The sequence below is a fragment of the Narcine bancroftii genome, chromosome 1 (assembly GCF_036971445.1).
Source record: "Narcine bancroftii isolate sNarBan1 chromosome 1, sNarBan1.hap1, whole genome shotgun sequence".
NCBI lineage: Eukaryota > Metazoa > Chordata > Chondrichthyes > Torpediniformes > Narcinidae > Narcine > Narcine bancroftii.
In genome coordinates, this window is record NC_091469.1 from 283,140,743 (window position 1) to 283,168,029 (window position 27,287).

General features: G+C 41.4%; 1 protein-coding gene across 1 annotated transcript in view; it reads left to right on the forward strand.

The window, feature by feature from the left end:
• LOC138745087 (anoctamin-1-like) overlaps positions 1-27,287 on the forward strand; it is a 243,741-nt gene that overhangs the window by 192,331 nt on the left and 24,123 nt on the right. Inside the window, exons 20-21 of the mRNA XM_069902195.1 lie at positions 6,775-6,920; positions 23,886-24,038. Of these exons, the coding sequence (XP_069758296.1) occupies positions 6,775-6,920; positions 23,886-24,038 (299 nt within the window). The remainder of the gene's footprint in view (positions 1-6,774; positions 6,921-23,885; positions 24,039-27,287) is intronic.

A 27,287-nucleotide genomic window follows, 5' to 3' on the forward strand; every position in this document is an offset into this window, starting at 1 on the left:
CTGTTTCCATCAAGAGCGAGAGCAAGTAGCCCATCTGTTTCCTGACCATTACCAGCATTGTTCAGTAAAGACCAGTAGCCAGTACAGGTGCTCCTCTATGACAGTCAAAGAAGAAAACTGCACCTGTTGAACATGATAGCCTAGCTGACCTTAAACGTGTTTAGATCACTTACCATAGCCTACAACTGAGCACATTTATCTAAAACAAAGCCTATTTTATAATGAAATGTTTAATACTTTTTATTCCATACATAAAAAACAATATTTAATCATAAAGTGTAGCGCTCGCAAAAGCATCCATCAGCTGTTGTGCGATAACCAATAATGAGAGTCACACCAAAACCGCCATCATCACTTTGAAAAATCATGAGTCCAGACATCGTAAGTGGAAGAACACCTGTATTTGAAAAGCCCCGGCCCTCATCATTCAGGAGAAAGATCCTGAAATCTGCTCAGTCCCTTTTACTGATGAGAAAGGATTTGATGTGGAAAAAGTAATCGTGTCACTCGAAAGTTTCTAAGTACTTTATGAAATTAGAACAGGAAAAATAGGAGCAGGAGTTGGCCATCTGGCCAGTCAAGTCTTCTCCGCCATTCGAAAAGGTCATTGCTGATCTGACTGTGAACTCAATTCACCTACCTCCCTTTTCCCCCATAGCCCCTACTAAGCAAACATCTGTCTTGAAACTATTTAATGAGGCAGCTTCTACTGCTTCCTTGGGCAGAGACTTTCATGGAGTTGGTAAAATAGTTCCTCCTCATCTGTCTTAAATCTACTCCCCCAAACCTTGAAACTAGGTAATGATTCAAGATTCTTTCATTGTCATGTCATGTAATAAAAAAGATGTCACCAAGACAGTAAAGATTTGCCATCAGCAGAAATTGCCCTGAACCCCTTACAGTCAGAGAAGGAGAAGCAATAGAGAGTCCCTTCAGAGTCACTGAATGTCAATGGATTTGCCTTCAGCGCTCCTGCAGCTTCTGCAGCCATGTAGACTTCAGTCCAAATCATCGCCAACCTGAGCTCCAGTTGCAAACTTTTGATGTGATCAGGAAGCCTTCAGCACTCTCACATCCCCGTTTCAATACCTGGTACCCATTCAGCCAGTCTCCAGCAGTCCGCAGCCTGCAAGTCACCCACAACCTATGTGTATGATGTCATGCATCAGCTCGTTATATGGTTCCATTAAGGACAACAGAGCTATATGCCATCTGCTGTGTAATGGGGATAAGTGGTCAGTTATGAGCTATCACCTTTGATGCTTGTCAAACCGAATTGGGTAACAAGATTGTGTTTGGGTTCATCTTAGTCTGTAGAATTTTACTATGAAATGTGACTGTCAATAATTTTATTTTGACCTCCACAAAACTGGCATGGGATGGATAGGATTTGGAATTTCTTCAGTCACAGGAAGCGAATGTTGCTGGCTTGTCCCATCTCTGCTCCTCACCCCTAACTCCCCAATTTAGCATCATGTATCTAGAGTGAAAAGGAGGGCAAATGATTTTGAAATGTTTGTACATGCATGATGCATTTCTGTTGTGATGTGATCAGAAAATATCCCCAATTAGATAGCTAAATCTCTATCTGCTCTGTAAACTATAACATTTATCTTTGTAATACTTGGTCAAAACAATTTAAAAGAAAATATTTGCTTAAAAAGCCTTGCCAGATAATTGATATCATCAAAGCTCATCAATTGTCACCCTATTGCTTGCAGATTGTCAAGCATCTTGTTCTAAATATAATTCCTCAGTCCATCATTGCATCTTCACTTTTTTGATCTATACTTAAGTCAGAAAGGAGGGGAAATTCTTATAAAAGTGGCAGTGGGTGTGGGAGTGAGAGGTATTGCTATGCCAAGATCCTGGAGTCCATGGTGAATATAGTGCTGGAGAATGTGGAGGCAAGTTCAAACTACCCTTTGATTTCTGCCAAGCAGTGTTTAAATGAACTGGCCTCAAAATACACTGTGGTTCAAACTGAGGAGAAAGGGTCCAAGCCCAAAAGGAATTAGAAGCATTACTTGTGGTCTGCAAAGTGTCCTCTCTTCCATCTGTCCATCTGGATACCAATATTAGAGAAACATTGTGGTTGGGTACCACTGCTAGAGCTCGGAGTCCCTGTCTGGACAATGGAGAATGATCTGGGATTTGTGATGAGATTATCACAACTCCCAACATTGTGATTCCACAACATTCAGTTTTTCTGAGTGTTGTATTATTATGGTAGCAGGAGAAACCATGTTTCATGATGCAATCGTAGAATTAAATTAAGCATCACTGAGTAGCAATGATCTATCTGGCCCAACCTGCCCCATCTGACCTGACCTACCCCAGCTTAATCTCCTTGCAGATACTTCTCCATTTGATGGATTACAAAAAACGATTTGTTAACTTTGGTCTTGGTCTTTTGACCATCAGAATTTAAGGGCAGGAGTCGGTCATTTGGCCCATCGAGCCTGTTTAGCATTCAGTATGATCATAGCCAATCTGGCCGTGGACTCTTCTCTGCTTACCTGCCTGTTCACCAGAACCTTTAATCCCTCAATTCTTCAAACATCATTTATCTGTGTCTTAAATACATTCAAAATAGGCTGCTTCTACTGCTTCCTTGGGCAGAGAACTCCTCAGATTTACTACTTCGGATGAAGCAGTACCTCCCTATCTCTGCCTTCAATCTCCTCCCATGAATCTTGAGGTTATGTCTCTTCATTCTAATCTCTCTAGACTTTGGGCTAGGAAATAATTTTCCTTTTTTCAACAGAAGACCCTATGCCTTTGTATTGGAGGAAATGGTGGAGAGGAATAACAGAGTATCTCAATGCAAAACAGTTAAAAGATGGACTCTATCATCTGAGGCATCTTGTTTCTTTGTACATGTTGTTTCATTGTATATGTTGTTTCAATTCCCTTCCATTTCCAAAACAGTGACCTGATCGAGATTTTCCTGTGATGACATCAACACTTATGATTAAACCAGTATATTCTCAAACAATGAATGGGGATTTAAAAACGACAATGGTTTAGATTATTGCTCATTTGGTCATTCATCAGTAGTCCTCCTTTAGATCCAGAAAAACAGCAAGATAACATCTAGTGAAACAGACCATTGGATGTACTTTGTAATATGGAAAGTCATCAGAGAAAACTTGAACCTACTCCATTCTGCAGTGATGATACCAGGGGGTATTCCGCAGCAGAGAAGAATCTTCTCTGTGCTGTCAAAGTACAAAGTCCTGGTGATCGCTGGGCCACAGGAACAGAAAGATGAGAAAGGTGGACTCGGAAATATTCGGCAAGCCTCGCAGATTGAAACTGTAACCTTAAGCCTGTTTCCTGCCAGTGTCCAGCTTGTCTCTCTTTTTCATTTCAAAATGGAGGCAATCCACTGAGGAGGCGACATCCAACATTCCTCCCCTCCCCAAGCATAAACATGGACATTGGTATTTCACTACACCTTGGTGAAGAGATCAAGCCTGAAAAGTTGGTTCTGTATTTTTACCTTTGTTCCATAAAGGCCACCTGCTGAATTTCACCAGCCTGTGTGTGTTTTTACTGGCATTTCACTTATCAGGTGATGAGGCAGGAAGGTATAGGCATGGTAAAGAGGGACTCTCACTTGTCTCTGAGTAGGACAAAGGTGAAGTCAAATGGTCTGACCTTGAAGAGGAAACTTGCCACACACCATCAGTTATATTTGAGTGTTAATAGCGAAAGTTGGCAGACGCTGTGATTGTAGTAAAAACATGGAAATTCTGGGGGCTCTCAGCAATCTTGCAGCATCGAAAGAAAGAAGAGCTCAGGCCTGAAACGTCTCTTATATTTCTTTACCTCCCATGGTTACCAAAACCTGCTGAGTTCCTCCATTATTTCTGTTTTCACTTCAGCCAATGGCTTGTGGTGTTGGAGAGTTTTCTTCCAACCTTTTGCCAAACTGTTGACCAGGGTGTGATATTGTCCTCTGTGATGTGGGGACTAGCAAATTCTGAGTGACCATAAGAGCAGAAATATGCTATTCTGCCCAACAAGTGAATCTGCCCCACCTACAATAGATTTGTTTTCTGAGACCAGACCCTTGATGCTAAAATGTGACAGAATGTGTGATAACAGAGTGACTTTATTTTGGGGAGAAGTAGAAGCAGTTGTTGGTTGAGCTATTAACTCTGCCTCTACATCTATTCAGGCAGTAAGTTATGAAGATAGAACAATACAGCAGAAGAACAGGACTTTAGGCCCATGATGATGTCTGTCCTGAACATGATGTCAAATTATACTAAATCCCTGCTGCCTGTATTTATTTTTATGTTCAGAGATAGAACATGGTAACATAAGCCCAGACTGCGCAATTACATTCATGTGACCAATCAACCTACCAGCCTCATACATCTTTGGAGTATAGAACACAACAGCACACTACAGACCCTTTGGTCCTCGATGTTGTGCTGACCCACATATTCCTACCAAAATTTTTAAAAACTAAAACCTTCCTACCTCGTAACCCTCTATTTTCCTTTTATCCATGTGCTCGTCTAATAGTCTCTTGAATGTCCTAATGTTTCAGCCTCCACCACCACCTCTGGCAAGTTATTCCAGGCACCCACAACTCTGTATTTTTTTTTAAACTTATCCCTGTTGTCTCCCCTAAACTTGCCTCCCTTCACTTTGTACACATGCCCTCTGGTGCCCTGGGGGGTAAAAGTGCTGGCTGTTCACCTTATCTATGCCTCAGAATCATCTTCAATCTAAAGAGAAAAGTTCTAGCTCTGCTAACTGTCCTTCATAAGACTTAATTTCCAATCCAGGCAATGTCCTGGTAAATCTCCTCCAGGATTGCTCTTTCGCCTCTGTACTAATTCCCTTTCTAGTGTTGGGGTATTCTCAGTACTGCTTTTTCCAGATGAACCCAAGTTTTGCAAGTTCCAGCCTGACTGAGCTGTCAGGTTCATTTTAAATCCTACAGGACAACGAGACTTAAACTATTTCAGCTAGTGTAAATCATCAATATTATTTACATATTTTAATGTAGCTTGTTGATAGAGGGAAATAATCCAGGTTCTTTGACCAGGAAATGTCCTGTAACAACATAAATCAGAAAGCTAAGTTTACAGGAGCGACGAGAAACTGTTTTCCAAACACAATCCAGGCTTAAGAAGATCCTGTGTTATGGCGATCGCTTGAACATTCACTAATTTGAGATTGCAGGTTCAAACTGATTTGGCTTGGTTCCAATCCATTAAACTGCTTCTCCAGAATATTTTCACTTTGCTCTTTTTAATCTGTTTCCTTGATCAGTTCATAGTTTAAAATGAGTTCAGGTTTGTAGTGAAACCCAGATTTTGTGGCTTCCTAGAATTGATTGCATGATCAGAGTTCTCCAGTCTTCTGACCCTACATATCTGTAAAGGTCAGTCTCCTTCCAGTATTCTGGATGCAGTCAATTGAGGAGAACATTTAATTTTCCCTAACAGTGTGATGCAAGGATGATTACCTTGGAAATTTCATCTGATTGCTGAAGATGATTGGAGTCACAAATTTTAATAAATTTACTATTATCCAATTGCATAAATACAACCCAACAAAACCGTGTTCTCTAGTCCTCAATGCAAAACATGCACACACAACCAGTCAAACAATACATTTGCAGGACAAATATAGATAAATAAATATTCTTCAGTAAATAGTGGAGTCTCGGATGGATAGTCTGAGCAGTTCCTTTGGTCATTCAACATTCTCACTGCCTGTGGGAAGAAGCTGTTCCTCAGCCTGGTGGTTCTGATATTCTTGTATGGGGGCAACCTGGTTAGTGTATCGGTAAGCGCAACACTATTACAGCACCAGTGACCGAGATTTGAATCCAGTACTGTCTGTAAGGAATTTGTACGTTCTCCCCGTGTCTGTGTGAGTTTCCTCCTAGTGCTCTGGTTTCCTCCCATAGATCAAAACTTGCTGGGATTGTTGGTCAACCAGGTGTAATTGGGCGGTACAGGACCATAGGCCGAAAGGGCCAGTAACCATTCTGGATGTCGACATTTAAAATCTCTTTCCCAACAGGAGTATCTAAAAGATGCAGTGTGTGGGGTGGTAGGGGTCTTCAATGATTTTCTATGTCATAGCATAGTCAGAGCACGATTTGGGTCTTCAATCTCTCCATGTTGGTGTTTCTGCTTGATATTGAGTGCAAAAGAGAAGTACAGCCTCATTTAATTTGTACTTACTGGATACACAAACAACCTTCCACAATGGTTAAACCTTAATCCAAGATCTTTGCTAAATGTTGAGGTAAATAAGGAAGCAACATTGTTCTGCCAGTGTATCCTTCTGAGTTACTTCAGGTTTCAACTTAACTATAACCAACCGGGCAATTGACTGCAGTGCTTCCTTTGATCCTCAGTGATCTGTTGAAATCCCATTCTGGTAGGGTGTGAAATCACTTTCAGAAATTATTGCCTGGTGGCAGAAAAGCAAAAATTGACTTTTTTTGTGGAAGAAAAACTTGCCAGAACATCAGTAACCTTGAGGTATGAAGCCTGCTGCTATGATGGCTGTATGCACATGACTGCAACACTGGTGTGGCTGAACGTTAATGCCATCTGCACTGGGCCAACAAGTAGCAAGGGATGGTCAATGAATCTTGTAATCACGTTCCCAACTAATCACTGAACTGATGCACAGCTTCCATCTTCCTTGATGCAATTGTGTGACCTGTCACTGTAACCCATGCTGAGTTGAAGCCCAGGATGTATTAATAAACGAACTGCTGCTCTGTTTCAGAAAACTGAAGAAGCTGATACGATATATGAAAGCAAAACGAGAGGCCAAGTTGGAGACCGAAAGCAACTGCAAGATTCCTCGGCAATATGAATCGGACTACAACCTGGAACCATTTGCTGGCCTGACTCCAGAGTACATGGAAATGAGTGAGTTTATTTCTTGTCATTCCTGTGCTTGGCTCACTGGTGTCACTAGCTGCGTGTGAACCAAACCAGGAGACACCATCAGAGGGGGGGGAGGGTGACACCAAAATGACTGTTGATAAACTTTTTGTGCAGTGTTTCAGCAGAAATTTATTATTTTTTATAAAACTATCCCTGTAGTTAGTTATAACAACAAAAACATTTTCCATAAGACCAGGTTTCATGAATCAATATACCAACAGAGCTAAAACTTGTTGCTCATTTACTTTTTGAACTTTCTAGTTCATTATTACCCAATTATGATGATGCTTTGAATCACGTGGTTTCATCTGCACGCGCTACGAGCAAGCGCTGTTGTTTTTGTTGCTGCTGGGTGTTTTTATAGTCACTGCTTTTGTCAAATTTTATGGTATTTTAGCTACAATATTGTGGTCATTAGTACTTGTGAACTAATATCACAATTATTTTTGAGAATGAAGTAGTAATTAAAGGAAAAGAAGGGGAAAAATCAAAAAAGGTCTCCACTCAGTAATAATTCTGTGTTTACGAGCCCAGAGGACTCCAAAAACCAGCAGCAATAGAAATTCACCAAGATGATGATTAATTAAACAAAAATGTTTTAAATTTTCCTCATATATAATAATATAATCAATATTTAACGTTACTATGAAGTTAACCCCCTTCTAATTCTAAACGCACATGTATGTAATGTGTGTGTGTTCAGGAAAGCTGTTTGTTTCACTGTCCAATCTTGCTTTTCACTTCTCCAAGTTCACTGGGATCAGGCAATTTTCCAAACCGTGCACAGAATGTAACGTTTATAATCTTCACCAGGCTCTGATGCTTGAACTTAAATTGTTACCACTCAGGAAGGTTCTTGTTGTTTGTTGGACACACACAAACTGATCTCATTCAATCAGCCACTTCAGTGTCTTGCTGAAAAAAAATTGCCCCCCCTCCAGGTGACCACAAAGAGTTCTTCTTTTCCCCCTATTTCAAGAGAGACAGATTAACCAGCCACATCCTCTTGTAATTGACTACAAGGGTTTGGAATAGGTTGAGCTCAGAACTTTTAAAACCAGTCTTCAAATGGGGTCTTTACCAAGTCTTCCTCTTCTGCAGCCTTCACCACAAACCTGCTGCAGCAAAACCAAATGGACCCCTCTTAGAATAGCAACCTTCAACAAGCAATTTAAACTTTGCATCCATCTTAATAGCAACAGATTTTCAGTTCTTGACTCTGAACAAACTTACTGATCCATTAACACCTCCTTGTAAAATTCTCACAAGTTCTCTCCCATTCTATCAGCAATTGGAGACATGAAGTCTATCCCTGCATGCCACTTGAGATGTTTGTTTGTGAAATATAATGAGATGTCTGTTTATGAAGTGTGACCTAAATTAAACCCCCACAATCTATACCTTTTTAAGATATATTTTATCGTAACTTTATTAACCCATTCCGTAACAGTTGTAATTCAATGCAAAGATGATATTGTAATTTAAAGGTGTAATTTTAATTTTAATTTTGCTAGTTGTTTATCTCACTACTATTGCCATTATAATCAATGATCTACATGTAGCATTAGTACAAAAAACATTACTAAGGATTCTGTATCGTCAGGTACAGGAGGTGGTCCATGGGGTAAAGGGGGATGACACCATGAATTACCGCACTGGGTGACACCAACCCTAATGATGCCACTGGCTTGGCTAGTGGTCTGCATCAGCACACCAGCAAATAGGAAGCACACCTGTTCATTTTCAGTATGTGTGAGTGTGTGTTGTATATATATTGACATCACATGGATGACGCAGAATTATCACTTACTGCACTTACTGGTAGAGCAAAAAAAAACTGTACACCGTGTAAACAAATAAAGAAATGTAAACAAACTGTGCATTGCAGAGAGAAAAATGTCAGAGTCCTTAAATGTGTCCCTGATTGAGTTTGTCATTGAGTCTGACGGTGGAGGGGTAGCAGCTGTTCCTGAACCGTGGTCCAAGTCTAGTGGCGCCTATACCTCTTTCCTGATGGCAGCAGCGAGGACAGGACATGTCCTGAGTGGTGTGGATCCTTGACTATTGCAGCTGCTCTCTGATGGCAGCGTTCTCTGTAGATGGTCTCGATCGTGGGGGGAGGGCTTTTCGCTCAGGAGTACTGGTATCCCCCCACTGGACCATACCACCAGTGATCGCTGATTTTGCACTACTTAATAGAGTAAAAGTCCAAAAATCTGGATGCCATAAATCCAGACCACCCGAGAATCCAGACTTTTCAAACTTTTTAAATTTCGAGGACGTGTGCATGCACGGGTGCATGTTTGCATGTGTGTGTGTATGCACACATAAGCACCTCATGCACAGAAGTCATGAAAATGAAGAAATATTTATTTTTTTGTACTTCGTTTATTAAATAAATATTTTTATATATTATACAATCAAAATTTGCCCGTTCTCTCTTTTATTCTCCTTAAATTTGAATTTTGAAAGTACTGCCTGAGAATCTGGAAAATCTAGACTGATGCAATCCCCAGCCAGTCTTGATTTTGGGACTCATGCTGTCAAATTAATTTTTGTGTGGTTTCTATTCATTAATGTTTACAACATCTTGCTTTTCAATGATCAGCCCTCTTTTTGCTGCAGTGTCCTTAACCAAATGCCAATATTCCAAAGGGCGTTTGAAGAAACTACATTAAACAATTGTTGATAATGTGGCCAAACACAAGGGACAGATGACAAATAGATGGCCAGAAGCTGTGTGTTGCAGAGCACTTCAAAGGAGAAAGTAGTGGAAATTCAAGGAGGAAATCGCAAAGCTTGGGACGTGAGCAGTCGAAGGCATGTCCACCAATGATCAAGTTTGGGGTAAACAGGTGACCAGATTTTGAAAAACATTACATGGTTTAAAACAGATCATGGAGTTGTGGGGAGAGCTGAAATAAAGAATGAATAATTCAGCCACAACAACCTGGAAAACTGCTTTGATCTGCTTGTGATGTTTCTTTTATTGTAATAAAGAAACTTGGGTTCATTGAAAGGAACTATACTTTATTAGCTAAAGTACACACACACAGTGTGGAAGCATCCACCTTGAATCCAACCGAAGCTGCAACCAACTAGTCTCCGACTTCCCCTTGTGTTCAGGAGGATCACAAGCACTCTATCATTACACTGCTGTGTTGCCTTGTCTCGAATTACATGCTGCTGCTCTACTGGGTTTCCTTCCTTAGCCAGGATCCATAGACAGTTGAAGTGGTCCTTTACTTGAACAACGGACATTTCTGAAAGCTCTCACTCTGGGTCCAGGAAGTGTGCGTGTTCCTCAAGCACCATTCATATCACTCCTGGTCTTTCCCCAAAATACTTTGTGGGTAATGAAGGACTTTTGCTACAGTCTCTTTAGCAGAGTAAGAAATCCACCGAGTATCCATGGATTCACCCCCGGCACTCCCATACCCTCTGCAGTGGCACAGACCTCTTTTCAGACCATAGGCAACCATTGGCAATCCAAGCTCCAGGACCTAATCTCCGAGGCCTTTTGGGAACCCTTCATGCCTTCACCACTGAATTCTGGTTCCAATCAACCAGTCTCCAGAAGCCAGAAGAATGTGTGGGTTCCTCTGAATGCAAGTTGCCAGCAGCCTGCAGTTTATGTGGGTCTTTCAACTGCTGAGCCTCTCACTGGTCTGCTGCCATGGCCAACTTCTCTGTCGGGTCATCTCCCATTCATTTTTTCAATGGGTGGGGGGGGGTGTCTCTCCCCATTTCAAATGCCCTGCACTGATCCACTTTTCCCCAGTGTCTGCAATCCCTCGTGGCCATTATCCTACACAGGTACTGCCATCTTGGGCACAGGTCTTGTAGGATTTTAAAGTGAAACACCAACAGCTCCTTTAACAAGCTATTTAAAGGCTGGATGCAATCACCAGCATTGGAACTGGACAGTAGAACCCTACAGGTAGAGCACTATGTCTCCATTCCCTGCTCTCCCTGAGTCTGCACTAGTGTCAGTGATGCCGTTCAGCAGCTCCAGTCACTTGTTCTTAATTGGTTGCAATAATAATTTGGAGAAATGGTTATCACCCACTCAGCAAAAATCTTAATTTAACCAGTAATTAAACTACAAATCTGCCCAAATTCTAAGCACACCCATTCTTCAGTCCGCACAGAACATCTACACCAACAAATGAAAACTAGCTATTCAGTTAATCTCAACAAAAGATTTCGGCTCAAACATCAACTCTTTGTCTCACCCTAGCTCTGTGTTTAGTTTCCGATTCCAGCTCTTGCAGTCTTCTAAGTGGTTCCATTCACTTCAAGTGTCCACCACTGTTTTTATGTCCTCAAAACCTTTAACCACCCTATTTAATTAACATGGAATCTCCTTATCTTCCCATACTTGATTGGCTCCCATTATTAAAAATAAAGCTTGTTGACAGTGTGTTGTACTGGCAGAATTTCTCCTCCATTCCTTATTTGTGAGCATCTTGTTTAAGCTTTTGTGAACACACTTATCAGATCACCAGTTTCCATTTCATCACATTCTAGATGAAAAAGCACAGGGGGCATGGCAAGATGGCGTAGTGGGAAGATGTGTAGTTCCATCTTCCCCCAGTTAGACTTCTAAATACCTGAATTTAAAATTTGTAAAAGTGGTTAAAAATAGTATTTACAGACTTTGGAATATTGAAGGATTGCAATGGCTGCAAATGTGAAAAAAACAAAAGCTCAATTGCAAAAGAAATTACCTTACAAAAGTGTTGAAGAACTGAGCCCTACTTACCAAGTTGAAGCCATGGAGTCATCGACTGGAGTCCCCAAGCCTCAGAGGACTCCTGCTCGGTTAAGTATTATGCCGGCGCTGATCGCGCAATCGCAAGATGGCGCCGGCTCGGTGACAGGCTCGGCCGGCCATGACTTGGGGGCGCGGGCAGATCGGCCGAGCGAAGACAGACCTGCGAGCCTGCAATACTGCCTGGCGGTCTGGGAGCACGCAGTGTAGCGTCGGAAGACGCACCTGCGCGGTCGGTGACTTTTGTCGGGCATGCACGGAGCGTCGTGGGTCCGGGAACTACTGGACAAGGTGTGGGCTGGGGGAGCCTGAACGGCGGCAGGCTGATGAGGTCGGCACACTGCCGACAGGCGTCCAGACCCGTAGCCGCACTGGAAGAGGATCTATGATGTTAGAGGAGGAAGAAAGATCAACATTACAGAAACTTACACAGGAAGAAATGGGGACTGAGACCAGAGAAGGTAGGCCTCAAAGGGAGGTGATGGAACCTGGACTGGATTCTGTATTCACAATTTTGGAAGGAATTACTCATCAAATGGAAAATATGTCAATACAGATGTCTACTTAGATGACTCAAGGATATATGGAAGTGAAAACTAAAATGACTACTATATGTGAAGAAATGACTTGTATGAAGCAAGATATTAATGTAGTTAAAAGTGATGTTAGTAGATGTATAAAATCAGTGGACACTGTACAAGATAACTTTAAAAAGATTGAAGAAGCTTTTTTTGAATGTAAGAACCAAGTTGAGCGTAATAGAGAAAAAATGGAAAAAGTGGAGGATTCATTCGTGGATTGGGGATCCAGAAGAAGAAATTATTGAAGAAGAAATTATTGAAGATTGATTCATTAGAAAATCAGAGTCGAAGAAATAACGTAAAAATAGTAGGTCTTCTAGAAAATGTAGAAGGTTCTGATCCAGTAAAGTTTTTTTAAGAAATGGATTCCTGAGGTGTTGGGGAAGAAATTTTTTCCGGATGGTCTGGAGTTAGATCAAGCACATAGAGCACTAAGAAAGAAATCGTTTCCAGGAGAACCACCATGAGCAATTTTGATTTTCTGTTTGAAATACCAGAACAGAAAAATGATATTACGAATGGCAGTGCAGAAAGCACAGCAGAATCAGAAAGATGGTCCAGAATAATCGGGTGTTTTTTATTGCGGATTTGAGTGAAGAAATTATTAGAAGGTGCCGAGAATTTAATCCAGCTAATGAAGTATTGTGGCGAAAGGGATATAAATTTGCCTTTCGTTATCCGGCTGTGTTGAAAGTTTTTTTTATTGAACTTTCAATCTCAATTCTTTGAAAATGGTGGTGATGCCTTAATTTTTGCTAATTCATTGCCAGATTTATGAGGAAATGGACGATCGTCACCACTGTCACCTTCTTCTTTCTTTCTTCTTTGGCTTGGCTTCGCGGACGAAGATTTACGGAGGGTTATGTCCACGTCTGCTGGAGGCTCGTTGGTGGCTGACAAGTCCGATGCGGGACAGGCAGGCAAGGTTGCATTGGATGCAAGGGAAAATTAGTTGGTTGGGGTTGGGTGTTGGGTTTTTCCTCCTTTGTCTTTTGTCAGTGAGGTGGGCTCTGCGGTCTTCTTCAAAGGAGGTTGCTGCCCGCCGAACTGTGAGATGCCAAGATGCACGGTTGGAGGCGATATCAGCCCACTGGCGGTGGTCAATGTGGCAGGCACCAAGAGATTTCTTTAAGCAGTCCTTGTACCTCTTCTTTGGTGCACCTCTGTCTCGGTGGCCAGTGGAGAGCTCGCCATAGAACACGATCTTGGGAAGGCGATGGTCCTCCATTCTGGAGACGTGACCCACCAGGCGCAGTTGGGTCTTCAGCAGCATGGATTCGATGCTTGTGGACTCTGCCAGCTCGAGTACTTCAATGTTGATGATGAAGCCATTCCAATGAATGTTGAGGATGGAGTGGAGACAGCGCTGATGGAAGCGTTCTAGGAGCCGTAGGTGATGCCGGTAGAGGACCCATGATTCGGAGCCGAACAGGAGCATGGGTATGACAATGACTCTGTACACGCTGATCTTTGTGTGTTTCTTCAGGTTGTTGTTTTTCCGGACTCTTTTGTGTAGTCTTCCAAACGCGCTATTTGCCTTGGCAAGTCTGTTGTCTATCTCTTTGTCGATCTTTGCATCAGATGAAATAGTGCAGCCGAGGTAGGTAAACTGGTTGACCGTTTTGAGTTCAGTGTGCCCGATGGAGATGTGGGGGGGCTGGTGGTCATGGTGGGGAGCTGGCTGATGGAGGACCTCAGTTTTCTTCAGGCTGACTTCCAGGCCAAACATTTTGACAGTTTCTGCAAAACAGATGTCATGCGCTGGAGAGCTGGCTCTGAATGGGCAACTAAAGTGGCATCATCTGCAAAGAGTAGTTCACGGACAAGTTGCTCTTGTGCCTTGGTGTGAGCTTGCAGGCGCCTCAGATTGAAGAGACTGGCATCCGTGCGGTACTGGATGTAAACACCATCTTCATTGTTGAGGTCTTTATTGGCTTGTTTCAGCATCATCCTAAGAGGAGGGTAAATGGTGATGGAAATGGGAAGAATGGAAAACATGGGAAGAATGCGAAGAAAGTTGAATTGACACAAAGTCTTCATGATATTGAAGATCCAGAACAATCATTGGGTTAATTATTTTAGTTTCAGTACTTTGTGAAAGTCTGACTGGGGGTGGGGGGGGGGGGTGGATGACACTGAGACCTTTAGTCATCTGCCACTAGTGGGTTTTACCACACCCAGATTTTTAGGGAGCTACTTTTTTAGTAGTTTGTTTTGGGGACTGTTAGTTTTTTCCTTTTTTTGGGAATTTTTACATAAGGAGGGGTTAGAATATTAAGGGAATTAGAAGGGGTGCATTATTTCATAGTAGTGGAATATATTATTAGATTAAGAAATGTCTAATTTGAATTTTGCAACTTTTAATGTTCAGGGTTTGAATAACCCAATTAAGCATAAATGAGATTTGGCTTATATAAGAAAAATGAAAGTTTATATTGCTTTTTTGCAAGAAACACATTTGACTGAAAAAGAACATTTGATATTGAAGAGAGAGTGGGTTGGCCATGTATTTTCTTCTTCTTTTAATTCTAAAGCGAAGGGTGTAGTGATTTTAATTCATAAGAAATTACTGTTTGAATTGGAATCATTTGAAGGAAATGCTGGGAGGGTTTTGATGGTTAATTGTAAAATTTTTGCTGAATCGTGGACTTTGTTAAATATTTATGCACCTAATGTAGTTGATGAATGGTTTATGTCGGAGGCTTTTTTATTGCTTAATTAGGCCAATAATAATATTTTGGTCGGGGGACATTTTAATTATGTTTTGGATCCTTTATTGGATAGATCTCCAAAAAGTATAAGGAAATCAAAGGCGGAAACACAAATAGGAGCTTTGATGAAGGATTTGAATTTGGTTGATGTTTGGAGGAGAGTAAACCCAACAGAGAAAGACTTCTTTTTATTCCTCTAAGCATGATTCCTTTTCTAGAATAGATTTTTTTTTAAAGCAGGATGCTGGTTCTATCAAATCCTATTCATCTAAATCAGGGGTGTCAAACTCAAATTCACGGAGGGCCAAAATTAAAAACTTGGACTAAGTCGAGGGCCGAACTAAATATTTACTGAAAATTTTCAACAACATCTGCATGTTTTCTCTTCTTTCAACATATGTAATGTTAAACTTTAGGATATAACTTTAGGAGGATAATGTTACAGGTCAGGAGTAGGTAGCTCAAGTTCACCCTTTGCTTGACCTGAGGGAAACATATTTGGTCCCTGTGGAGATGTAGTCAGCATTCACAGGGTGTGTCCATTTTGGCCTGCATCAGGACTCAGCATTTCCTGCTCACTCCTCAGGCTCTAGGCCTCTATTCACCCTCGACCCACCATCCCTCTACCTGACCAGTCCTTTACCCAACCTCTACTCACCCTTCACTCCACTCGCTCTGCCTCTACCCACCCCATCCTATACACGCCCCTCTACTGCCTCTCCCCTCAACCTGTTCCTCCCTCTACCCGTCTGTCACCCTCTAATCACCCCTTCCCTACTCGCCCTGCCCCTCCCCTTTTACCTCTTCCCTATCCACCCCTCCTTCTACTCATCCCTCCCTCTAACTGCCCCTCACACCACCATAACTTCCCCTGCTCATTACTCCTCACCTACACCCTCTGCCCACCCCTGCTTACCCACCCACTCAGGCCCAGCGCACTGCCGATCAGCCTTTGCGGACAGCCACCATCTCTCTCTTCACGTGCAGGGCCGAACCAGCCGTCCCTGGGGTCCACGCGGGTGCAAGCGCTGAAGGCCGTGGCGACCGGGAGAAGTGCGCTCGCGCTGAGGAAGGGCCGTCTTGTGCCAGTCGCACGGGGCTCGCGCTGCCCGGGGGCCGTGCGCAGTCTGCCATGCCCGTCGCGGCAACAGGAAATCACAGGCACTTGCCCATCCGCCGCACCGCTCGACAGATGGGAGAAGTGACTGGTTGTGCGGGGAGCCTTCCAACTGGCTTGCCGGCTGATGACATCGACAGACTTCTCGTGTTACAATTTCTCGTGTTACAATGGGGAAGGATGTGCAATGAAGGGGGAGGATGGTGGGGGTGACATTACCAAAAAACAGCATCGGCTCTCGCTGCAGGGCGGGCCACCTCTAATACATTTTTGAAATGATCTTACGGGCCAAATATAATTATATCGCGGGCCAAATTTGGCCCGCGGGCCAGAGTTTGACATGTGTGATCTAAATTAAACTTGCCTGTTTTAGGGGAGGATGAGGTTAAAGAATTGGAAGCTCCATTTACGGATTTTGAGATTAAAGAGGCTATACAAAAGATGCCAAATGGAAAGTCGCCAGGAGATGATGGATTTTCTGTTGAATTTTATAAAGTATTTTATGAAGATTTATCCTCTATATTTGGAGATGTGTTGCAGCAAGTAACAGAGGAGCAGTTGTTACCGGAATCTTGTTCAAGTGCTATAATTACTGTGATTCCTAAGAAAGATAGGGATTCATTGAAATTATCTTCATATAGACATATTTCTTTATTAAATGTAGATTATAAAATTATAGCAAAGGTATTAGCGAATAGACTTGCCAAATATTTACCTCAGTTGATACATATAGGTCAAACAGGTTGTACTAAAAATAGAAATGCGTCTGATAATATCTTTCGATTGATAACATTAATCAATGCATTAAGGCAGCAGCCCAACAATGGTTGCGCTGGTTGCGAGTGGAAATTTTTGTTTCAGGTGTTAGAGAAGTTTAATTTTGGCCCTTATTTTATAGGCTGGGTTAAGGCCTTAAATACAAACCCAACTGCTAGGGTGGTGACAAATGGTCAAATTTCCTTATCATTTAACTTAACGCGTTCGACTCGACAAGGTTGTCCATTGTCACCAGCCTCATTTGCATTGGCTATTGAACGGTTAGCTCAGACAATAAGACAGAATGATAAGATTAAAGGAATTAAAATTGTGGAGGATGAATATAAGATTAATTTATTTGTGGATGATGTGCTGGTATATTTGACAGAACCGGAACAGTCTTTGAAATATTTACAAGATTGTTTGTTAAAATTCGGAGGGTTATCTGGATATAAAGTAAATTGGGATAAAAGTGAAATATTGCCAGTTGGGGATGGAGATTATTCAGACTACAAAAGAATTATAAAATTGAAGTGGTCAGATAGAATTAATTATTTGGGAGTGGTAAATGAAAAAGCACCAGGCTCTCTAGCCTCACAAGCTTCTGAAATTGATGTGATTGCAAATCTTTCTTTGCCTTATGCCATAAATTTATAAATTTAAATATACAGCACAGTAACAGGCCATTTTGGCCTTATGAGCCCGTGTTGCCCAATTACACCCAATTGACCTACACTCTCGGTACAATTTGAATGGTAAGAGGAAACTGAGGAAAACCCTGCAGACACATAGAGAACATACCAACTCTTTCCAGACAGCGCAGAATTTGAACCCCAGTCCCAATTGCTGGTGCTATAACAGTGTTGCACTAACCATGCCACCCCATAATAAAGCCAATTTTATGTAATAATACATTTTTATTTTATTACATGACAATAAATAGTACCTGCGACCTGTGATCAACCCAGAAATGTTGGAGCAAGTTTATCCCCCAGTCTTAGAATCCTTGGTAGCTAAGCACTGCCATGATCCTAGAAATGCAGGAAAGCCCCCAAGATAATGTAATCGTGAATTTACAAAGCTGAAGGGGAATTCCATATCCCAAAATAAAACCTCAGCTGGGAGCCAAAAGAATCCAACTTGTGGATGCTTGTTGCAATTTATCCCTTTTTCAAGCTAGTGTGCCTTTCATGTGGAGCTCTTTCTCCTTGGGTTGAGGGGGAAAGTGTGTGGAATATATAGCACCATCTTTCATGGAGGTCCCTGACCCATGGTTAAAACATAGAAAGCTATAGACCAGGGGTTGGTCAATGGGATTCATATAGAAAAGTAGCTGCTGGCCAACATGATGATGATGGGCAGAAGGGTCAGTTTCTGTGCTCCATGACTTTGCACCATGATGCCAACTCAGTGAAGAAGCACCTGGGTCAGCACCAAGCACCCTGCTATCCTCAACACAGAGGGGCCAAGTACCCACCTTAATGTTGTTTAAATGCCCTCAAGCGGAAAGGCTATTTAATGTTGAAAGGTCCATCCCTCCAGATGATGCGAGAGAAAGTTGGGCCAGTACAGTACCTGCCCCTCCATCTTGTTATTGTTTCACCTGAAATGTTTTGATGATGGGCAAGCAGCAGACACATTCTGTATCTGAAGGTAGAATCCTCTTTGGATCTATTTTGCGTACATTTAGAATGCACATGAATAGCCATGACCTCAGGAGATATTGCTTGCAGTAATGTGGACGAAATTCATCATGTATGTGCTGGCTGGCTCACTGAAATAATATCTGATTAGCCCCAATCCCCCCTCACATAAGGTCAACACAACACTATTATTGACTCAGATTTGAATCCGGCACTGTCTATGAAGAGTTCTCCCTCTGACCTGCATGGGTTTCCTCCAGGGGCTCTGGTTTCATCCAACCCTCCAAAAACACAAGGGATGGGTGGCACAGATTTCGTGAGCCGGAAGGACCTTCTACTTGCATCAATCAGATTTTTTATTTTATTTCAAATGTTCATCTGATTTCTCCCTGAAAGTTATTCAACTTCCTTTGCCACCACCAGGCAAAGTGCACCAGGGTACGTGAAAACAGGCATCCCTCATCCCATCCTGCCAATTCCCTGTCAAACTCTGACTTTTCATCCTGCACCCACAGCCTTCTTCCTGACTGTCCCATCATTTACCCATGATTTGCAAATGAACATTTCCTGAATCTTTTGGACGATATTCCCATTTTTTTTTCTCTTTAAAACTTGATTTGCAAATGTGAAGTCTCTCTGTTATCCAAATTGTGCACTATTTGTAGTGCAGGTCCTTGCTTCCTGGAATCTTGCTCCAAATACCCAGATGTTAACCCAGAGACCAGACATGGGAAAGAGACTGTTGACCTCGTGGCTCTCTGACTTGACTCGCTGCTCCAATGGGATGATGTCCAAACAGCTGACCTTGTTGTTGCCAGACCAGTCAATAAATGTAGAAACAAAAGGCCTTGAATGAAAAGTTAACTTGCTCATTGCGAGGAGGAAGCCTTTGCCAAAGTGTATTAAATGATCATTAGCAGGTTATATGTGTAGCTTCAGTATTACTTTGAAATTCTATCTCTTTCCCCCCCCCTCCCCCCCATGAGAGTAGCCAGAGATATTTATGTTCTAAGGCCATGAGTGATACGTGCAGATGGAATAGTTGTTTGCTGTCATGTAACTCATCAAATGCAGCTTCTGGGCTGGTTGAGCCAGAAACATTTGTTTTTCAATCCTATCTTGCACTGTCATTAAACCCCTGGCAAACTGGTGTGTGACCCTATTGCTGGATATTGTGAACATCCCTTTTTGAAAGGGTGCTGAGAAGTAGATGTCAACACCCACTTTTTCTAACAGTAGAAGGTTGCTGTCTGCAGTGGCATGTGCAGTCTCTATTAAAACTACACCCTGAGTAACCACTTTTCCTAAAGCAAGTAAAACCATGTGAGATTCCCAGCTGTTGGCTCAGCATTGAAACAACCTTATTTCCTAATTATCTCTGGATATTGTTGTGCATGAAGTTTAGATGCCAAGCCTTTGGGCTTGAGGATTGCCTCCTTAATCCTCCATACTTTAGCTTGGTGTCCTCAATAAACCTGATGTCCTTAGATTCACTGATTTGCTGGCATTTTGGTTTTGGAATATCTCCGTGAATTGCTTTGTGACTCCTTTCTATTGAATGCCATAGCCTCTGATTTAATTACACTTGCACTCAGCAGGATTGGTGGATGAATCATGCTGTAATTTCTCTTTGTCATTTTCCATTCACATGCTATTTTTCGCAGTCAGTGGCTTACCACCAAACTTTCTGGAGTCTTGATTCCTCAGTGTCCCGACCCAACACATCGACTGACCATTTCTCTCCACGGATGCTGCCTGACTCACTGGGCTTGTCTTTGCTCACTCAAGACTCCAGTATCTGCAGTTTTTGAGTTTCTCTTGATAACTCTCTGCTGCTTGACATGGCTATTCTCCATTTCATTCTTCCTGAAGGAAGACAGCCCATTATTTTTCCATCCAGGATGAATTTCCATTCCAAACCACCAAACAGTCCTACGCTGCCATCCCACCAAGATTTACCTTGCATCAGCCCAAAACTTAGGGAACATAATTCATCTCAAATTTTTCTAAGCAAACAAAACATGTTCTTTATTCATAGAGGAATCTGTTGCAAAAGGAGGGCTGTTTGGATTATATAGGGCATTATCGAGGCACTCTATATAGTTGAAATAGTCTTTGAGGGAGAATATTGATTCATTTGAAAGAGTTGGGACACGTTTTCTTGACTAAACCTTGTGCACTCCAGGCATATCCTCCAAAGAAAGTTTTGGAAGGTCAAGGCTATGGGATAGATGTGCAGAAGATGTATTAGGTGCTAGAGCTAGGCATCACAATTTTAAAAAATATATATACATGGCCTCCAGAGCAAGATGAGGTGAAATTCTGAGGGCTGAGGTGCTTTGGAGTTTTTTCTCCAAAAGGGAAATGGAAACAAAATATTTTGAATATTTTTAATGCAAACGTTATCAATTCCTGATAAGCTAAAGGGGGAGGGGACAATTGTCATTATAAACAGATCAGCCATGATCTTATTAAATAGCAGAACAGGTTCGAGGGGTCTTCAAGCTACGCAGCACAGAAACAACCGTCAGCTGAATTCATCTGTATGGGCCGACTTCCTTCCTGACCTCATCACATTTGCATTTGGCCATGTCTCTCTAAACCCTTCCTATCTGTAACCTTTGAAAATGTACTTTAAATTTGTGCTACCTCTGCCACTTTTTCCACAGATCCACCATCTCTGGAAAAATCACTTCTTGGGCTCTCTTTTTTAATCTTTCCTCTGTCACTTTAAACCTCTTCTGCTTTACCCTTACCTTGGAGAAAGAACTGTGATTATCCACTTTATCTGTGCCCTTGAAAAAGGCTCAGGCCTGTAACATTAGCTATATATCTCGGCATCTGATGGATGGAGAGGGGCCTGTTGATTTTATTCAGCACTTTTGTGCATTAATTATCTGTCCTCTTCATGATTTTGTAAACTTCTACGGTCGCCCTTCACTTCAGGGATAACAGTCCCAACCCATGCGATTTTCCCCTCCTAAACAAAGCCCCCTACTCTGAGCAACATCTTTGTGACATTTAAGCACAACCTTCCTAGAGTATGACTACCAAAATCACACACAATATTCCAGTTGTGGTCTCACCCACCTAGTGTATCTCTGTAACATGGTGTCCCAACTCTTCACTCAATGTCCCACATTTGTCACCTCTTTCAGGGAACTATGCACCTGTGCCCCTAGGTTCCTCTGTTCTAGAACATTCACCAGGACCCTGACATGAACTCTGCAAGTCTTTCCCTAGTTTAATAGACATTATCCATGAGTAGAACCGGTCAATCAATGTTTTGAGTCAAGACTAAGATAGAATAGGTGGAATTACATATGTAAAGGGGAAAGGAAGCCAGCGAAGGGATTCAGAGGTGAAGTATAGGAGGGAGAAACTATGAGGAATTGGGGGAGGGGGGGAGGGAAGAAAATTTAGAGAGAAAAAAATTACCTACATGAATAGGTAAAGAGATGGGGACAGTGGAATCAGATGGGAATGGCATTACTTGATCCTGCTGAAGGTCCACATTCAGTTCTTTGCCACATACCCTGTGAACACTTCAGTTCATGTATTTCAGGTTTAGATTCCTTGGAATTTAGAAGGATGCAGGGTGACTTTATTCAAACATCTAAGATCTTTGGGATGGGATGGGTATCAGGATGGATGCTCTAAAATCTTTGGGGAAGGAAGGTGGGATGGGTATCAGGATGGATGCTCTAAGATCTTTGGGGAGGGAGGGAGGGTGGGATGGGTATCAGGATGGATGCTCTGCGGTTTCCACTTGGATAGACTTTTTTAGAAAAATGGGACATAATAGCAAAAAAAAGGGCCAGTCATTTAGAAAGGAATTCCACAGAACTTTCTTCTCTTGTATTCTCGACCCCAGATGTTGGTGCTTCTGGCTGATTCTAAATATTTAAGGTAACAGCCAGGCAAAATACACAAGTTGTAACCAATCACACCAGACAGGAATAAATCCTGCACTAAAGACCATGCCTGGGCAAATTGAGAATTGATTTGTATCATGTCATGCGGGAACCAAGAGGTTAAAATTCAAAGTGTTTTCCCCACTTTCTCGAAACAAAAGTCGTGGTGAGCAATTATGTTGAAAAGACAATATAAAAAAACCTATAATCTGATGCACTTTCAACTGTTGCTGCCAAGCAGTCATAATTTCTGGTCTGTTGAATGTTATTCATAGTTCATTGTTTAGTGAGGCTGTAATGTAAAGTGGGAAGCTGGATCTCTGTAAAATGAAGAGAAATCCTCAGTTAAGTCCACCTGCAAGTCACCTGGGTTTATGAACAGGCAAATATGATCCATTTTGCTGTCCCTTTTTTGATTGTCCTGAGCTGCGAGGGTGTTTTTCCACTTTTGCCTGCTCAGCCCATTCACAGAATGATGACATCACATTGAGGCCATTTGGCCTGTGGATTCCATGTAGGCTGCATACACAGGCACTCCTGCTGAATCTTCCCCAACCCCTTCCCACTACCTGCAAATTCATTCTTTATCGAGCTCCTTCATGAATGATACAGAAGAATTTACCTTCTCTGACACTCATTGGCTGTGTTCATATGCTTAAGAACATCCAGATTATTTTAGTTCTTTTGCCAATTCCCTTTATGAGAAACAAAAAAAAAAGCAATACAGATACTAGAAATCTGAACTAATAAAACAAGATTTGAAAAACACTTGGCAGGTCAGCCAAGACCTGAAAAGAGAAGCAGTTATAATGTCTGGGTCTTTGAAATGTCAACTCTCCCTCTCCACAGATGACGTCCTGGCCTGCTGAATGTGGCCAGTGTTTTTTTTTAAACCCTTGTTCCATATCCAGTTGCTGATGAGAACACTATCCATTTCACCTCTGGCCATCATGATTTCAGATAGACTAAATGTGAGACCTGCTCACCAGCTCCTCAATTCCCAGGAGAACAATCCCATCTTTTCCAGTCTAGTCAACATAACTAAGGTCCCTTGAACCATTTTGGTAGACCTCTTCTGCTGCCATTCTAAAACTTCTTGAATCCATCTACAGAATTGCATTTATGGCCAAGTTAGTGTTTAATTAAAGTTCACCATGATTTCTCTCATACTTAATGACTTTATTTCCAAACCCCAGGTATGTTTTATGAATCACTTTCTTGACCTGCCCCACCACTTTCTACAAATAATGCACATGGGAGATAATACAATGTGGTTTACAGTACTGAGTTCTCTGCTTTATTCCCTTCTATAATGGGCAGCTTGATTTCTGCACATTGCTGCAATTTTTGTTCTGAACTCCTATTTGGAAATTGCCTTGGGTTCAACTATTCATTGACGAGTATTCAACAAAAGAAATTCTCCCTTAATTGCTGCTTTATCCGTTCTACAGTTATCCAGTTTGGATTTGTGACCCTGTTTGTGGCATCCTTCCCACTTGCTCCACTCTTTGCGCTGCTGAACAATGTCATTGAAATCCGCCTGGATGCCAAAAAGTTCACCAGTGAGCTCCGAAGACCCAACGCAGCAAAATCAAAGGATATCGGTCAGTAAATCTGTTATCATTGAGCAACTGCAAGGCTTATATTTGTGAATGACTCATGAGGGAATATCTGTGTGCACTTGTCATCAATTGGTCTGAGAGCGATTTTCTGCAATGTATCAATGTAATGGATTCATACAGTGTGGAAATGTGCCCTTTGGCAGACTTGCCCACATGACCAAAATATCCCACCACAAGGCATGAGTTTGGATGCAACTTGTGCAGAACATTTAACATGAGCCCCATGAGAAAGCAGCCAAAATGGTTAAGGGATAGGATTTTGCACAAATGAGCAGTGAGCAAATCACAGTGTAACACTCTCCTTATCCCTATTACAAGAGAGTGTAAATTTTTTTTCCAGAAGTGGAATAAAAATGCTGGGAGAACCTTGCCTATGTAGAATGCAGAGGGAAACGTCTCTGTAACAAAAATGACACTTGAAGTTCATGAACTTGATTTTTTTCCATCCACTTTATTTCAATGAACTTCAGTATTCAAGTTTTTAAATATCTCTGAAATCCCACCATTTAAGAAGGTGGGAATAGCAAATGCTGGGAAAGGCTAATTTTTCGTTAAAGTATCTGGGACTTTGGTTTATAGAAATGGTAGTAATCAATGGTGTGGTGGATAATCACATCAAACATCTTGCCTATTCTGTATGAGATTAAGGAAAATGGCCCATTACTACTGATTAAAGTGGATAGTGAAGATAAAATCACGAAGGTTTTCCTGGATTAAAAGTCCAGTGTGAGGCCCATTTAAAAAAGAATCAGTCTAATTGCGACATTATGTTGAAAGCTATTTTCTGGGGAGATGAATGATGGCTACTGAAGGAAGGAAAACAAAAGATTTTTGGGGAAGGGGAGAAGAGAAACAGAATCATCCCTCCCTTTGCAGATGATGTTGAAGCATTCAGATGAGCACTTGCAACACCGTGGCATAGAAGGATCAAGCCAAGTACAGGAAAATGAAATTAGTGTTCATGTAAGCATTTGATGGATGACGTTGATGTTGTGGACCAAAGACCTTATTTCCATGCTGTAAAAATTGTGAACCTAAAATATTGTCACAAAAGCAGTTACTTCAGCAATGGCGCCATTGATATTGATCCATTTCTGTTTCCCTTCCACTAACTGGTGTCAAAAGTTAACACATCTTGGTTTCACACCATTTTTTTATATCATGAACAATGAGTTAATGCATTTGAAAAGCAACTTTGTTTCAGGCATATCCATAAATCGTGGAAACTAGTTATTAAACGAATTCCCAGATTTTGTTTTCTTGGAGATAGTAGTCATCACTGACCTTGTGTTCATGCACTGTATGTTGGGATGTTCCAAAATTGGCTATTATTCAAAGACCAATCCACAAAACAGTTTTCCTAAAATAGCTGACATGCTGATCCAATTTCTGTGTTTGTTTTGTGATGAATGTAAGTGTTCACATGATTAAAACTTGCTGCAATGCAGGAGATAAAAATTTAATGAGAGGGGAAATACACCAGAGGATTTCCAAGTTGATGTGGTGGACATAGTAGGTGTAGAAAGGTTTTTTCCCATGATGAGAGAATTGAGGACAAGAGGGCTCAAGTTTAGAATTGAAGGGCTTCTGCTTAGAACAGAAATGTGGAGGAATTTCTTCAGCCAGAGGATGGCAAATCTGTTACCCCAGGCGGTTGTGGAGGCCGGGTCATTGGATGTATTTAGGGCAGAGATTGATAGGTTATTGATTAGCTAAGGCAAAGGTTATGGGGAGAAGGCTGGGCAGTGGGGCTGAGTGGAGAAATGGATCAGCTCATGATTGAATGGCTGGTCGAGCTGGAGGCTTGAATGAACGGTGCAGGCCAACATTATGGAAATGGGCCATTTGGCCGATTGAATCCATGTCACCTATCAAGCCCAAACCTATTTCTGCTCCTCTGTCTTGTGTTTTACAAGTCTGGTATTCATCTTCTGTGGTGTACAATATAACTGATGTAAAAAATTATACTGAACTAATCTATATCTCACTTTAATAATACTAGTCATACAATCCCTACATAAATTTTCCCATGTGTGTTGATCTATTATAATATTCAAGTCCGTTTCCTATCTCTGTCTAGGTCTATGTAATCATAGTTTAAAAGTTCCTGCTTGTAATAATGAATATCTTAAAGAAGTGAATTTTTTTAACCGTCCCTCTCCTAATAAGTTCTACTTCAGTACAACTAGACAGAAACATAGTTGGTCCAAGCTTATCCCTCAAATATGATCTTCACTGAAAATAACAGAAAAGAATATTACATAGTAGAGCATATTTGTTTCTCAATTGCTCAAATGAGATTAATTCACCCCTTTCATAACAATCTTCAACTAACAATCCCTTTACAGTATCATATATTCAAGAACTGATAATCTCTTGAAAAAGTCAAAAGAGGATTAAATCAATGGCATTTTAGGTAATAAAGGACCTTGCACCAATATCCTGATTTATTTTATTCCAAACATTAAGCAAATGTTTCAATAATGATGTCTCTTTATCAGCAACCGACAGTTTCAATTCTTTTGCTTTCTTCTCTCCTATATTATTCAGTTCTATATTAACCCATGCTGATTTTTTTTTTAATTTTCATTCAAAAATAAAAGCAAGAAATCTCATTTGTGCCACTCGATAATAATTTCTAAAATTAGGAAGCTGTAAACCTCCCAATTCATATTTCCATGTTGACTTTTCTATAGAAACTCTTGACATTTTACTTTTCCACATAAATTAGTTTTCATTCAGAAAGGTTTGTGATCCAGTCTTGTTTCTTTTTTGGCTAGTTCCAAATTTTCCACTGTCCTTTGTACCAGGAGAGACATTTTGTTGTCATTCATTCCAGATTCCTCCCAGAAAAAAGAAAGTATTTTTAATTTGCCGCATCAAATCCATCTTCCTTGTCTTTATTGCCTCTTCCTTTTCCATAATGGATAACATTGCAGGCATGTTGAAGGTACTCCATAGAGTGATCCAGCAGGGAAAAGGCCCTTCACCCCAACTTGTTCATCTCAACTAGGATGGCATTCTGGGTTAATTCCATTTGTGAATATTTGGTCCATATCCTTCAAAGCCCTTCAGATCCATATCTTTACAAATCACCTTTTGCAAGCTGTAATTGTACCCTCATCCATTGTCAGCTCCTTCTAGATGGGGACTGTCATCTAACTGAAAAGAATGACCCTCAGGTCGCTCTTAAATCTCTCCCCTCTCACCCTAAACGTTCTCTCTAATTCT